This window comes from Eleutherodactylus coqui, chromosome 1, assembly GCF_035609145.1.
Source record: "Eleutherodactylus coqui strain aEleCoq1 chromosome 1, aEleCoq1.hap1, whole genome shotgun sequence".
NCBI classification, from domain to species: Eukaryota; Metazoa; Chordata; class Amphibia; order Anura; family Eleutherodactylidae; genus Eleutherodactylus; species Eleutherodactylus coqui.
Window position 1 is genome coordinate 56,632,560 of NC_089837.1, and position 14,791 is coordinate 56,647,350.

Genomic DNA, 14,791 nt, shown 5'->3' on the forward strand with positions numbered 1-14,791 from the left:
GTATCAAGTATTATCATTTTGTAAAGATTCAAGTCAATAGATGCTTTAAAAGGGGTTGTCCAGTTGTAAACTACTGACAGCCTATCCTGAGGACCCCTGCCAATCTGGTGTTTGCCGAGCCTATGGACTGTGCATCAAGCAGATTTGTTCATAAAACAAATGGCTCCGTTCCCCCTGCAATGGCCAGGCTTGGTATTGCAGGCATTGAAGTGAATAGTAACTTTGCCTGTAATACCAAGCCTGGCCTCTGCAGTGAGAACGGAGCTGTCTGCTTCCTGCAAAAACGTGGCTGAAACGTGCTTACACCTGTGTAAGGACACCATGGTGAAGACGCCTCAGATGACACAAGCAATCAGTGGCTACATTGATCCCATTGCTATGGACTTAATGAGGGATACTAGCGGCTGCTGAGGACGAATCAGACAGGAGGTGAGGGACCATTATTGGTACCAAAACCAGAAGAGAAATAGGACACCATATGGTGAAGAATAGTCTGCAATGACAGGTCTGAACATGAACCATATAAGCATGCCTATAGGAGTAGACAAGTACCTGCACAGTGTCCTCCATGAGGCCGCGGATCTTCTCCACCACGTCATTCCTTCGGTGCTGACGTAAAGCACTGATGAGCTTGGCCAGGCTGGCTTCAGGCCCTCGTATAGTCCAATGTTGTAAGGCCGCGTACGCTCGCTCGTGATCCGCTGTGTAGCCATTGGAAAATGCTGCCATCTCATGCTCATTGGCATTGCAAAGGAATTGATAGATATCTTGCCACTGGCTGCCAATCTGAGCTGCAACCAATTTCAGAATGTCGATACCTGAAGAAAGAACAAACGATGTTCAACTAGTTGGCCACCATGGACCGCAATAATCAGATATCACCCAAAATGAAACTACCAGAGGTTTTAATTATGGCTCACAGAGTCATGTTAAAGGAGATGCCACACCCACTTATTAAAGCCCCACCCCAGAGGAACAAAGAGCAGCCAGACAATGAAGGACCTCAGTTTTTATGGAAAATTTCTACAAGACTCTTGTTTCTGTTCCCCACAGATGTCCTGGGCAGATGACAAATAGACACGAGTATGCCAAGTCTGCTTTCTAGGTTTAACGCTCACATCTTTAAGCAGCCCCTGCTGATTCAGTGCTCAGTACAGAGCATGCCCTGCTGCAGCACACTGTGGGACATGTAGTGTGCGATTTGGCCAGGACTAACAGTGGCTTTTTTTAAGTGTCTAATGGGTAATACAAATCCTTATTTGTATATGAACTCACAGCAAAGAAGGGTATAGTTTCTCCTAGAAGGTGTGAGGACACTAATTAGACCATGCATGCTTCTCTGGGAAATTTATGCAAATAGAAAGATGGAACAAAGCCTCTACAGCGCCATCTATTGGAAGGCAGCATTCCTGCAAGTCAATGTCAGACCTTGTAAAAATCCTTGTAGCAATGACTGGGAATATAAACCAAAGCCAGAGTCTTCTCCAGAAGAAAGAGAACCATATACAGACAGACTGTTTCAGGAGTAATGCTGCCTTCTAATAGGTGGCGCTGTAGAGGCATTGTTCCACCTTCCCATTTGCCTAAATTTCACGGAGGAGCATGGATGGCCTTATAAGTCTCCTCACACCAAGCTGCTCTCCCTAAGCAGACACTATACCCTTCCTGACCCATGGATATAGACCTCTCACCGAGCCAGTCAGCATACCACTGGACACCGATAAGAAGCAAAAAAAAACCAAACAGTCTGCCTGTACATGGTTATCTCTTCCTTCTGGAAAAGACTCTGGCTTTAGCTTATATTTCCAGGCGTTGCTACTAGGCTTCTTAACAAGGTTAGACAATGACTTGCAGGAATGCTGCCTTCCAATAGGTGGTGCTATAGAGGTATGGTTTCAACTTTCTATTTGCATAAATTTCCCAGAGGAGCATGCATGGCTTTACGAGTCTCCTCACACCTTCTAGGTGCTCTCCCTAAGGAGATACAGCACACATTTTTGGAGTCATGTGACCAAAACCTCAGTGCCCCTCTGGCCTTGGTTTGTGACTTGCTGTTGCATTGAAGTCGTGCAACTATTTCAGGGCACGATTTGCCAGCGAACCTCATGTGATTTAGGATTTGCAACACCTGTTAGACACTTGAAGGTGAGTCTCGGTCACAGGTGTCTTACATTGATCTCCATGCAGAAAGAGTTGCTTGTAATTTCCGTTCTGCAACCAAATCTCTAGGAGGTTTGGATGCTTTTTGTGTAACGGTCGTGTCACGATGACATCGTGTCGTAACGTATTTACAAGGTCACATTCAGGATTACTAAATATTTGACACTGGTGTCACGCGACCAAAGTCACAAGCCTTAATAGTTGTTGAGGATTCGGAAAAAAAATACAAAAAAACAACACTGCCTTTTATTTTCCTCCACAAACAGCGCCATCCTTATCCATGGGCTGTGTTCGGTATTGCAATTCTGATATTCAGTTGCATAAGGAAAAGTTGCAATACCACACACAGCCTATGGACAAGAGTGGCGCTGTTTCTGTGGGGAAAAAAAATAAAAAATCAGACCCTTATTTTCCAACCCTGGACTTAAACTACAAATAAGCCAAAACAAAACTGCGCCCCCTACAGACCACCAATGCTGGCGATAGGCTTGATTAGGATTCTGCATTGCAATCGATAAACCTACAGTGTTCCTCTTGCAAACAAAATTGTGATTAACAGGCAGCGTCCTAAAAATCCAACCTCTTAATGGACCCCGAGGCGTGGAGTAAGTCGACTTTCACTCAGGGGTCAGGCTTTTCTGTGCGCAGAAAGTGACTGCCACCCGTTCTGAGGCTCCCAAGCGTTCCTGCTGCCATGAACAAAGAATAATTGGATGGCTTCAATTACAGCGGAGTGCAGCTAAGAGCCGTACAATGAGAGCAGGACGTGCTTTATGACCGCTATCAATTATTTCTAAGAGGAAAGACTCAACTTTGGAGACTCAGATGCTGAGCAATGTAAAACTGGACCCAAACCTCCCAGCTCCTCGTTCTCCGGCTTCGCTCTTTGAAAACATTTTATAGAATATTTTTGAAACAATAATTCTAATAATAATATCCGCTAAGAAGAAAAAAAAATCAATATAGCAAAAATAAGACCTAGGAAATGATCCATTTTATAAAAAAAGGAGTCATCATGGCGATCTGCTGAGTGCTAAGGGTCCGCCTCCCGGCAAACAGATCTTGTAGGGCGAGTTGCAGCAGTTCAAATGAACCATTAATACCCAGGTGGTTGCACTGTGCCAGAATTCTGGCTCATGGGTGAGGGTCCCGCATGGTCTTTTTGCTGTAAGAAGACTTATGGGCAGGGTCATTTTCATTCTCACTGAAAATAGGATGACGGTTCCTACTACTTTTCAGCTTGTGCTGCATACACAGGGTCAGCAGTCATTTAATTAGTAACAGAGGGCAGGGTTAATGCTGAAGAGGTTGTCTACTTCTGAACTACTGATGACCTAGGTCAATAGTTGATTGGCAGGGGTCAGCTGCTCGGGTCCTCCAGCGATCAACTGCTCACCGGCCCACTGTCAGTGTGTACGGAGCAGAAAGCAGACAGCTCTGTACATCTGGAAGCAGGCCGGGTTGGTATTAACCTTGTTCTATCCTGTGGATAGGTCAATAATTCTCAAATGGACAACCCCTTTAAGCTGCCCACACATACGCAGTAGCTGTCAGTCACACACTTGTTCAGCCGCCAGCTATCCCTCCCACCTCTCTGGATAGATGTGTGTGTTTTCAATGACAAGGTGAAAAGAGACACCTCTGGTAATGGCTTATCTTTCGTCGTAGAACTCAAGCAGCCTTCATCTAGTCTGTACTGGGCACCATTAAGGTGGGCACAGATATAAGATATCTGCAGACCACCAGCTTGTTTTTGTAGCATCTTCTGTGGCCCGCACACCTCAAGCTGGCCATACATGTAAGATGTCCAACATCCATAATCCATTAATCGTTCATCGATGGGATCGTTCATACAAGTGGGGCTTGAATAATATGGAAAATGATCGAATGGGTTCAGCAGATCATGCCAAATACCTGCAACTTGGAAAATTTGGGAAACTACAGTCAAAAACCATGAGAGGCGCAATAATTTACAAACGATTAGTCACTTGAACTTTTCAACTATTGCTTACCCCAAATCAGGCATTTCAGGTGGCCGTTCTCTCATGTGTATGGCTAGCTTTAGATAGTGGTCAGCCAAATGCTCATTCAACCACCTTCCATGCACATTAGAGGGGTTGTCCGGGTGCAGTACGATTTTTAGAAACTTTATCAAAATCTGTTGAAAACGATAAAACCAGTGGTACTTACCAGTCTTCACTCCACCTCCTAGTCTTTGTTTTGGAACAGGTAACACCTGATTGGCTGCAGCAGTCAGGTGTCGTTCTCCTGGCATCTTGGCTCCCAGCATCCAAGTGGTGATACCAGGAGAACGGCTCTGGACTGCTGCTCCAAAACAAAGGCCGGGAGGACAGCAGGGTTGCAGTGCCAAATAGTTAGGAAGAGGATGGGCAAGTACTGCTGGTTTTATTGTTCTAAGAGACTTGGATCAAGTTTAAAAAAAATATATATATTGTGCCCAGACAACCCCCTTAATCCTTGGCTGAAGCATCGGAAATCTTGAAATCCAACATACAGAGCCCCCACCCCTCCACCCTGATATTTGCCGTTACCCGGGACAACCACCACACATATTAGAAGGTTGGCCAGTCCTGCCAAAATCGGCAAGTTTGACCCATCTTCATCTCATGTGTATGGCCATTATGTATATGACCATCACAGACACCAGATCTGCACCTAATCTTAGCTGGATTTTCCAATAGCTTTACAGTGTATGGCTTTACAATGAATAGTGCTGTAGGCGGATAACCTAGGACCCATCAATGACCATGCATGATGGAGACCACTCAGCAACGTGTCCTCCCACCTCCTCCCTCTCATCGCACAGCAATCTCTGCCCATGTCACAAGGCAAGCCGCTACATTCTCCGAAACAAGCTGTTTATGACTCTTCAAATCCCATTAAAAAATGTGAACCTTGCAAAATAGGAGTCAAAAACATCTACTATTGACTACAAGGATAGCAACCCAGCTGCTGACATACAAGGGGAAGGAGAGGCGAGGGATAACCGGCTGAGGTCGGCAGAAAAGAGGAAGAGTTCTCGCCGCAGTTTTGCGTGCTAAGATTTGCTCTAAAACATAACGGCTTGAGAGATTAAGAGGTTCTCCGCTCGGAATACATAATTCCATTAATAATTTGGCAGTTTATCCTCTTTTCACCCCAGAAACCACATTAAAATTTTAAATGGGTATTCATGACATCCACAATACTCCAACTTCACTGCAAACGAGGTGACCGCTCCTCCGGCCTATTAGTCACACTCCCCACGCCTAACAGAACGCTCTGTAAGAAATTTGTCAACCCAATTACAAAGTTACATGGGAGAATGAAGGAGTCTGCAGGATTATACACTGATGGCCTATCCATAGCGGTCCCACAATCAGTAGCCCATCACTGCAGCACAGCACCGTTCATAAAGAGTGTGGCCGTGCCTGGTATTGCAGCTTAACTGCGCTTAGTCCCATTCACTTGAATGGGCTTACCTGCAGTACCAAGCACAACCACACTCACATGGGCATTGCAGCACAATGTACCACAGTGAAGGGATGCTGCCATCATTTATTTTGCTGATTGGTGGAGATCCCTTTAAAAGGACACCATCACTGGCATACTGTAATTGGCAGATCATCACGTAGCTTGTGGCTGAATGGCCCCCGTCCCACCGCCAACTCATCTGCCCTCCATAACTCTTAGTGTTGATCAGTACAGAGATTAGCCCTACTCCTTTCTTGTCTCCTTCCAGTATGGTAAGGGGATCGGAGAGCAGGAGATGGGGGAGTAGTCAGACCATGCACGGGACAGAGGGCAGGAGATGGGGGGAGAAGTCAGACTATGCACTGGACAGAGAGCAGGAGATGGGGGAGAAGTCAGACTATGCACTGGACAGAGAGCAGGAGATGGGGGAGAAGTCAGACTATGCACTGGACAGAGAGCAGGAGATGGGGGAGAAGTCAGACTATGCACTGGACAGAGAGCAGGAGATGGGGGAGAAGTCAGACTATGCACTGAACAGAGAGCAGGAGATGGGGGAGAAGTCAGACTATGCACTGGACAGAGAGCAGGAAATGGGGGAGAAGTCAGACTATGCACTGGACAGAGAGCAGGAAATGGGGGAGAAGTCAGACTATGCACTGGACAGAGAGCAGGAGATGGGGGAGAAGTCAGACTATGCACTGGACAGAGAGCAGCAGATGGGGGAGAAGTCAGACTATGCCCTAGACAGAGAGCAGCAGATGGGGGAGAAGTCAGACTATGCACTGGATAGAGAGCAGGAGATGGGGGAGAAGTCAGACTATGCACTGGACAGAGAGCAGGAGATGGGGGAGAAGTCAGACTATGCACTGGACAGAGAGCAGGAGATAGGGGAGAAGTCAGACTATGCACTGGACAGAGAGCAGGAGATAGGGGAGAAGTAAGACTATGCACTGGACAGAGTCATGCTGTCAGGCAGTAGCGCAAGTTAGACGTTTCTTTTTCTACTCCATGTCCTGGTTGCCGTTGCACTATTACTTTGTAGAGCCACAAAGGGGGCACCTTCACTTTGAGGAGCATAGAAGGTGTATTATTACTTTGTGGGGCCATATAGGGGGCACCATTATTAAGATGGTTCTCAGATTGATTGGAGGTAATGGCAGAATGAGGAGAGTTTGAAATAGTCTTCGTGGAAGTTTGGGGGGGGGGGGGGGGGGGGGTCAGAGAGCTGGAGGGACCCAACTCTGAGTTTTGCTATGGGGCTCATGAGTTCTCCTCAACACGGTCACAATCTAGTTGCTGAATCTACTGCCAAAACTGCCAAAATCTACAAATCAGAGATGTTGCTATATTATGCTTATTAGGTGCCAGTTGATAAGGGTCGTCCCGACAATACCCCAACATTGGCTTTATCGGGTATGGACAGAAAGAGTCAACGCTCTCTGCTTCCTAATACGAGGTTGGAGTAGTCACTGCTGGGAAGAACATAAAGCAGCCCGGATCCCGCTAGACAGAAGCCTCATCTATCAGATTATGTGGCTGCTGGAAGGATCTGGACCGAAACTCAATCAAGGTTTGAGCCAAATTGCTTGATTCATTGGACGCCTGGAAGGTACAAACAAACTGTAAATGTCAGAGCAAAACAGTCTCCTTCCCCGTCCTCATCAGTAATAGTCTCATCAGAAGAACAAACTGACAACTGGGAATACTCCCGGCTGATGCAATGGTCTGCAGATGAGCTGCGTTACGTTGCAGCACCACAGTGCAACAACAGGAGTATTGCAGTCTGCTGACCTGGCATCCCATCATGTGGCAGCGCACAGTGCCAGCCTATTACTCTTCTATCAGTGTCCTCCTCCGAAAGCAACACTTTCTGTGCATCAATTCGCCGTCACTTTAAAAGTGGCTGCTTGCTGTAAGTGAATGGAAACATTGTAGTTTCATCAGTGTAGACAATCCCTCTCCAGTTCTGGGCTCCAGTTGCACCCAGATACCCATCCATGTGTTATCGGATCGGCACTGGCAGGGAACAATCCTATCCTTCACCGCGGTCCGATTTTTTTTTGCGGCCATATATAAATCGGTCCACGTGAATACGGCTGAGATCTCCATTCGGAGCCTCCGGCGTAGAGCTGGTGTAAAAATCACAGACGAAATTGCGTAACATGCTGCGCTATTTTGCCCAGTCAAGTGCAAGGCATCAGGAAGGACGGGCGAAGAACCCCATTATAATGACAGGGACCTGCCTGGTGCCGATCATTCCCATCTTCTGCCGGGTCCAACACGATTTGTCATTTTCGTTGTTCTCATCCGATGAGGTTGCAGAACGGAAATGACAGCGCAAATGTAAACAGAGCCGAAGCAGGAACCGGTCGGGTGGGTTTTAAGTCTCTGAAAACAGACAGCTAATAGAAAAATAGTTGAGGAATTCGAAGTGTACTGCAAAGGTTAACGTTAACCCCTTAGTGACAGGTCTATATCTTGCTTTACGGACCAAGCGATTTTCATTGTCGCATTGCAAGGGCCATAACTCGCTGACGCGGCCGTAGGAGGGCTGGTTCTTTTTTTGGGGATGAGTTGTATATATTAATGGCCGCACTCTGGGCGATATATAATGGGTGTTAGGACTTTTATTACATTTTTTTTTTTTTTTTTTTGAGGACAAAGTGTGGGGTGATAAGGAGGGCGATGGAAACCCATCCCTGTCCCAGAAATTGCGCCATTGTTTTTGGGTTTTGTTTTCATCAGCGGTCACCATCCAGTCACCCAGTACATTTCTATGTCCGGCAGCGGATCTCTGCGAGGGCTTGTTGTTTGTGGGAAGAGGTGTAGTTTTTACCAGTACCAGTTTGGGGTACATGGGACTATGGGATCGCTTTTCGGGAGGTAAACAAAGAAAATTAGCAATTTTGGCATTGATTTTTAAAACAATTTTTTTTTAGTCCCTCAAGGGGACTTAGCATAGTACACTGCATTACTACTGCAGTGCATTCTCCCAAGTCTATGACAGCAGCCTATTAAACTTTACGGGAGGCGGAGTCTAATAGGCTGAGTTACACGGCAGACATGGAGGCCTTTGTCAGGCAAGCCGGCTGACTTAGGCCTTATGCACATGGTGGCATGCGCGGACTCCGCGTGTGGATGACCTGCGAGTCATTGCGTAAATTAATTAAAAATGCTTGCGAGAGATTGCGGATTCAATAGTTTTTCTGCATGGATGTACGCGGATTTACAGCGGATCATCCTCGCGGGAAAAATAAAAAAAATAAAAAAACGCAAGCCCAATGCTGCCTTCCCCCACATTGATCTACAATTTTCTTAACCCCTTCCTGGTAGGGAGGCACCCGTTCCACAATGTAATTGCAGATTGAATGCTTCCATAGAGATAAATGGAGCCCGTCTGCGTGGAATCTGCGCTAAAATGGAGCATGCTGCGATTTATTTTCCGCTCATGAAATCTGCGTGTGTGCGCGGAGCTAAAGACGCTCCATGCTTTCCTGTAGGCGACTTGGACAGCGGATCTCCCGCGCCGGTGTGTGAGGCCTTAGGAACACATTGATACCTCGCAATCGCACAGCGGGCTGCCGATGGGTGACAGAAGGAGCCCTCTCCATGTCATCTGCTTACATGCTGCAGTTGCTATGATTGTGGCACGGAAGGGGTTAAACTGCCCGGATCTGAGGCGTCTCCAGGAGCCCGGCTGTCGGTAGTCCGCTAATCCATCGCCTTATAAAAGATCTATGTGCAGGTTTAATGCCCATTAGGGAGGTAAAAGGCATATTGGCGGTCAGTAAGGGGTTAATGGCATGAAACCAGCGAGCCCTAGATCAAAAACAATGGAAAAAAAAAATGATAAAAGTGACAAATCGTACGATGATGATGTTGATGATGATGATGATGATGATGGTGATGATGATGAAGTCACTTTCCCTGGGAATTTCCTGGATTAGTCTGTGAATCATGCGGTCGGCACAGCCGCAGCCTGCAAATAGCAATGTACACCCACATCTAAGGGAACGGGCGGCCGGTTCAGGCCGGCTCCATCTAGCATGCACCCAGCTAATCAGCCGGAACTAACAGATAGCATGGCTGCTGGGAAAGCCCTGACCGAGGAGAAGGGGTAGGGGGCGCCGATACAGGTGGGCCACTACACATCCCAAATCCTGGGAGAGAGATACGACGTACTGCTCCGCTAACCGGAGGAGAACACTGGCCCGGCCATTAACAGCAACACCTGGGCACAGTCTATAGGCCGCATTCATCAAAAGTGGATCTGTTGCCCATAGCAACCAATCACAGCGCTGATGTTTATTTTACCTCAGCAGTATAAGCCATAGCAACCAATCACAGCGCAGCTTTCATTTTACCTCAGCAGCTTCAGAAATGACAGCTGAGCTCTGATTGGTTGCTATGGGCAACAGACAAGTGTGATAAACAAGGCCCGACGTACGACCGGCAGGCCGTCACAGCGGCGCAGCCGTCGCCCATAGAAACAATCAATTTTTAGGCTGCGGCTACAAGACGAAATTTGGTCAAACAGGAGTAAATTTAACCCTTCCTTCCCCCGAGTGACCGTGGGGTAACGGGGGGGGGGGGGGGGTTCGAGGTTAAGAATATAAAAAAATTTCTGCTACTTTCTAGTATATACTCTTTGTCAAAAACAATTGCGCCCCTCGCGGCACCATTACACGTAGGCCTCTGACCCCCACCGTCGCCTCGTTTGCAGTGGTGTCGTAAACGATGAAACTGGACGCTACAGAGTGACACTGGTTGTCTTCAGCATTGAATCTGGGCGCTGGCGACGGCCGTGTTCGTGACTGGAGACCCCGGGGTGAGCGCCCCAATCCTGACTTTGCTGTGAAGCAGCACACTGCCCCCTGCTGGTGTGATGGTTGGCGGAGCCATCACATGGGACAGTCGGGTCCCCCCTGGTAGTGGTACGAGGGACAATGACAGCTCAGCGATCTGTTCAGGACGTCCATCACTGCTGGAAACTGCGCTATTTGTTCGCGAACGGAGAGCTTTCCGTCTTTTTGAAAAGCCGTTAAATCAATGATGTAAAAAAAAAACCCAAACTTTTATTTCCATTTTAACGCCGATTCTGCGCTCCAAAAACGGAACAGAGACAGAATTATGACTAAAAGTCCCAAGGCAGCCGTGACGGAGCCTGAGCGGCCGCCATCTTTCTTCCTGCGGACAGCTTGCTACAATGTTACAGTGCAGGTAGAATATATCCATCTGACATCCTAAGGTTTAGTTCACATGAGGCAGATCTGCCGCAGATTTTCCATGCAGAGCCCCCTCACAGAAAATCTGCGACATTTACAGTAGCAGCAAGCGGATGAGATTTTTCAAAAATCCGTCCGCACACGGTGGGAAAAAAAGCGCTGTGGTGTGGACTTTAAAGGTGTAGCATGTGCATTATAGCGCCGAATTCGTTCTCCGCAGGGATTCCGTTTTCTGCTCCCTTGACTTGAACAGAGCTTTAGTGAAAGTCAACTTCTGACAGCAAGCAGAGATCTTAGAAACAATGAAGTAATGCAATGGTTAAGCTAGGACTGGAGTCGGGAGCAGCTTTTGGGACTGTACAGTCGCCTCCTATTACTGATTCCCTTCCGGGTCCCCACAGATCATGAAGGGATGAAAGGAGTGTTCCGTAAGGACCTTCTGCGCACGTCACATGACATCGTTATATTCTACACTTCTGTTTTTAGCCCTTATTATATCATTTTTGCATCATATTGTCTCCTTACAGATGGGAGCGACAACATTACCATCCTGCAAGGCACAGATCTGCCCGTGTCAGTCTGCACCGTCGCTCCGGCATTCTATTCATGGACCAGGATGAGCACAGCTTCTGGACATGCTCCTAAAGGACAGTGTTTGCAGTGGTTTAGGACTCGGGTTTCCAGCTGACATACTTTGATGTAACACAAAAGCTGTAACGGCCGCATCCGCGATGGAAGCAGGTTAGAACACAATAGTCGATATGTTATACAAGGCTCCTGTTCTTTCTGATGTACTCTGAAGATTCCGCGCCGCCGTACGGACTACTGCCTGCCATTTCCATGGTAACCACAGACAGGATTATATTTTTAAAATTGCCCATTTATTCAAAGAGCTCCAAAATAGTAACGCTCTCCGAGCCGCGCTCTCTGCAAGGACGACTTCACAGAAAAGATCGCACGAATAGAAGTCTTCTGCCGCCGTGAACCGAGCCTGCAGGCTGCACCCGCGCCAATTAACCGCTTACACTCCTTTCATGATTCAGGCCTCATGTGCGCGTCTTCGTTAACAGATCTCCAGTTCTAATGCGCGGCCCCCACTGTGCCGCCGATGTCAGATTCTTCGCGGCACGCTCATCAGACACGGCACGTACGGAGAGATTCTGTGAGCCGTTGTCGATTAATATTATATATATATATGACGAAAGCCCTGGCTGACTGACTCACTAGCCACTAATTCTCCAACTTCCCGATGTCGTAGAAACATGAAATTTGGCACGGGCATTGATTATGTCATAAATAGGAAAAGCTAATGGTCCCAACTCGATTATTCAATTCTATGTGCAAAAGAATTGGCGCCCAAATTTTATGTGCGGAATGTATTTTTCTCACTTTCCGGTGTCATAGAAACATGAAATTTGGCACGAGCATTGATTATGTCATAAATAGGAAAAGCTAATGGTCCCAACTCGATTATTCAATTCTATGTGCAAAAGAATTGGCGCCCAAATTTTATGTGCGGAATGTATTTTTCTCACTTTCCGGTGTCATAGAAACATGAAATTTGGCATGAGCATTGATTATGTCATAAATAGGAAAAGCTAATGGGTCCCAACTCGATTATTCAATTCTATGCGCAAAAGAATTAGCGTCCAAATTTTACATATGGAATGTAATTCTCTCACTTCTTGGTGTCATAGAAACTTGAAATTTGGCACAAGCATTGATTACGTCATAAATAGGAAAAGCTAATGGGTACCACCTTGATTGTTCAATTCTATGCGCAAAAGAATTAGCGTCCAAATTTTATGTACGTAATCTAATTCTCTCACTTCCTGATGTCATTTTATATAAAGGACACATCGCATGGTTACCTCCCCGTGGTGTTTCCTGGGTAACGCAGAGAACTATGCAAAATGGTGAACATATGTTTTTCCGGTATCTCTAAAGTAACCATGACTTCATAAGATTTTCCGTGTGAACACCAGATAAACACCAGTACCAAATTAACTCGGGCGAAGCCGGGTATATCAGCTAGTCTGCTATAAGCGACTGACCTCTCAGTGTATTTCACATTACGTCCATATTGTTCTGCACGATTTCTACAAGGGCACGTTCACACAGGGGATTTTAGTCACGGATTTGCCACAGAGTCCATGTGGATTCCGCATCTAAGTCTCATTTTTTTAGGGTATGCTCATGTGGCAAAATTCACAGTGGAGAAATTCCACCCTTGAAATCCGCCTCTTTTTGATGCATATTTTGCGCGGATCCGCATGCCGGAGAAATTTCTTTTGTCAAAGACAAAATCTGCATTCGGAATTTCAAGGGCAAACGGCGCAAAAACTAAAAAGAAATGACATGTCACTTCTTGGTGCGGACATACACGGAAACCAGATTTTCCACGTCTGTAATTGGAATTTGACGGATCTGCGCAAAGAACAGTGTTAAAAAGACGCGGATTTTGATTGGGATTTTAGAAGCGGAATTCCGTCCTTTGAACGCAGCTTTTATGTGAATCTGCGTCGAAATCCCTCCCAAAAAAAAAGTAATATTTCACTTTTTGACACGGATTTCACGTCAGAAAATTCGCATGCAGATTCGCTCATGCAGGGAGCTAAACCGTGTGCGGTCCGTGGCAGAAGTCAAGGGCTCAACCACAGATTTTGAAGCAGCTAAATTCAACATGAATTCCGCCGTCTGCACGTACCCCTAAGCCATGTCCACACGGGGCGGAAATTGTCGCAGCGTGTCCGCAGCGATTATTCCACAGCATGGACATTTTAAGTGGTGGAATCCACACTGCAAATCCACTGCTAAAATTGACATGCTGTGGATTTAAATTGCGCACCGCGTCTCCATTTCTGTGGCGGACTATTATTTATGAGATTTTGAAAATCCCATCCACATCACTGCTACCGTAAATACCGCAGATTATCTGTGTGGAAGGTCCGGACAGAAAATGCGCTTTGTGTGAACTTAGCCTTAGATTGGCTTTACACGGACTACTATCGTATGAATGGTCACAGGAAATAGTCGCTACAGCAAGCTGTTACAGTGCGATTGTTGTTCCTGTTCGCAGCCGCGCACACCTTCCTGCAAGGTTTATTGGCTAGTCGCCGAAATGCAAACAAACAATTACCGGTTTACGCCAGACGATAATTAATTACCCAGTGAAGGAATCACTAGTTAGCGGCCATGTTTTACACAGAAAGCCCATCGCTTGCATTCACCACACTGAGCGACGATTTGGACTTATTGCATGCCAGCACCTGACTGCAACTTTAGCATGCCGGTCGCCCTCCTATGGAAGTAAATGGGGACTGTGGCTATCACACAAACATCACCGCTGCCCCCAAGGGTGAGGAGGTGACTTTTAGGGTGATCCGATTTGAATTTCTAGACTTAGGACAAGCCTTCGATATTACGTTGGTGAGCGGTCTGACTTATGACACCCCCGACGATTGGCGAGTTCTGCCTACCGTTTACTTGGATTTTTTTTAGTAGCGACGGCGACCGATATGGCAACTCAGCCCCACTCACTTCAATGAAGTTGCAATAAACTATGACGATTGCCCCATCAGACATTGATTGGTGGGAGTGCCGAGAGTCGGATCCCTAATATTGAGGGCTTCTCCTTTTTTTCCCCATGTTGGCCGACTGTATAGGAATGCGCCTGTACCTGCACAACCGATGTCAGAAGAACACGGAGTGTACAAACCGGTTCCTCATGAGTGTACAGAATAAGGGCAGCGGAGGACTCCAGTCATCAGGTGATGTCATCAGCGACACATTTACGGTCATTCCAGGTTAATATGCCCATTACAAGTCAGCCGTCACCCTGTTGTGATCGCACCTCGCTAATGAGCATTACATTACACATGGTGCTAGGCAATTAACGGGAGACGCGGGTTTACAAACAGCGTTACTCTCTG

The 14,791-nt window shown here is 46.8% G+C and overlaps 1 protein-coding gene across 1 annotated transcript in view; it reads right to left on the minus strand.

The window, feature by feature from the left end:
- TNFRSF21 (TNF receptor superfamily member 21) overlaps positions 1 to 14,791 on the minus strand; it is a 97,253-nt gene that overhangs the window by 43,639 nt on the left and 38,823 nt on the right. The window contains exon 4 of the mRNA XM_066596462.1: positions 553 to 818. Coding sequence (XP_066452559.1) covers positions 553 to 818 — 266 coding nt within the window. The remainder of the gene's footprint in view (positions 1 to 552; positions 819 to 14,791) is intronic.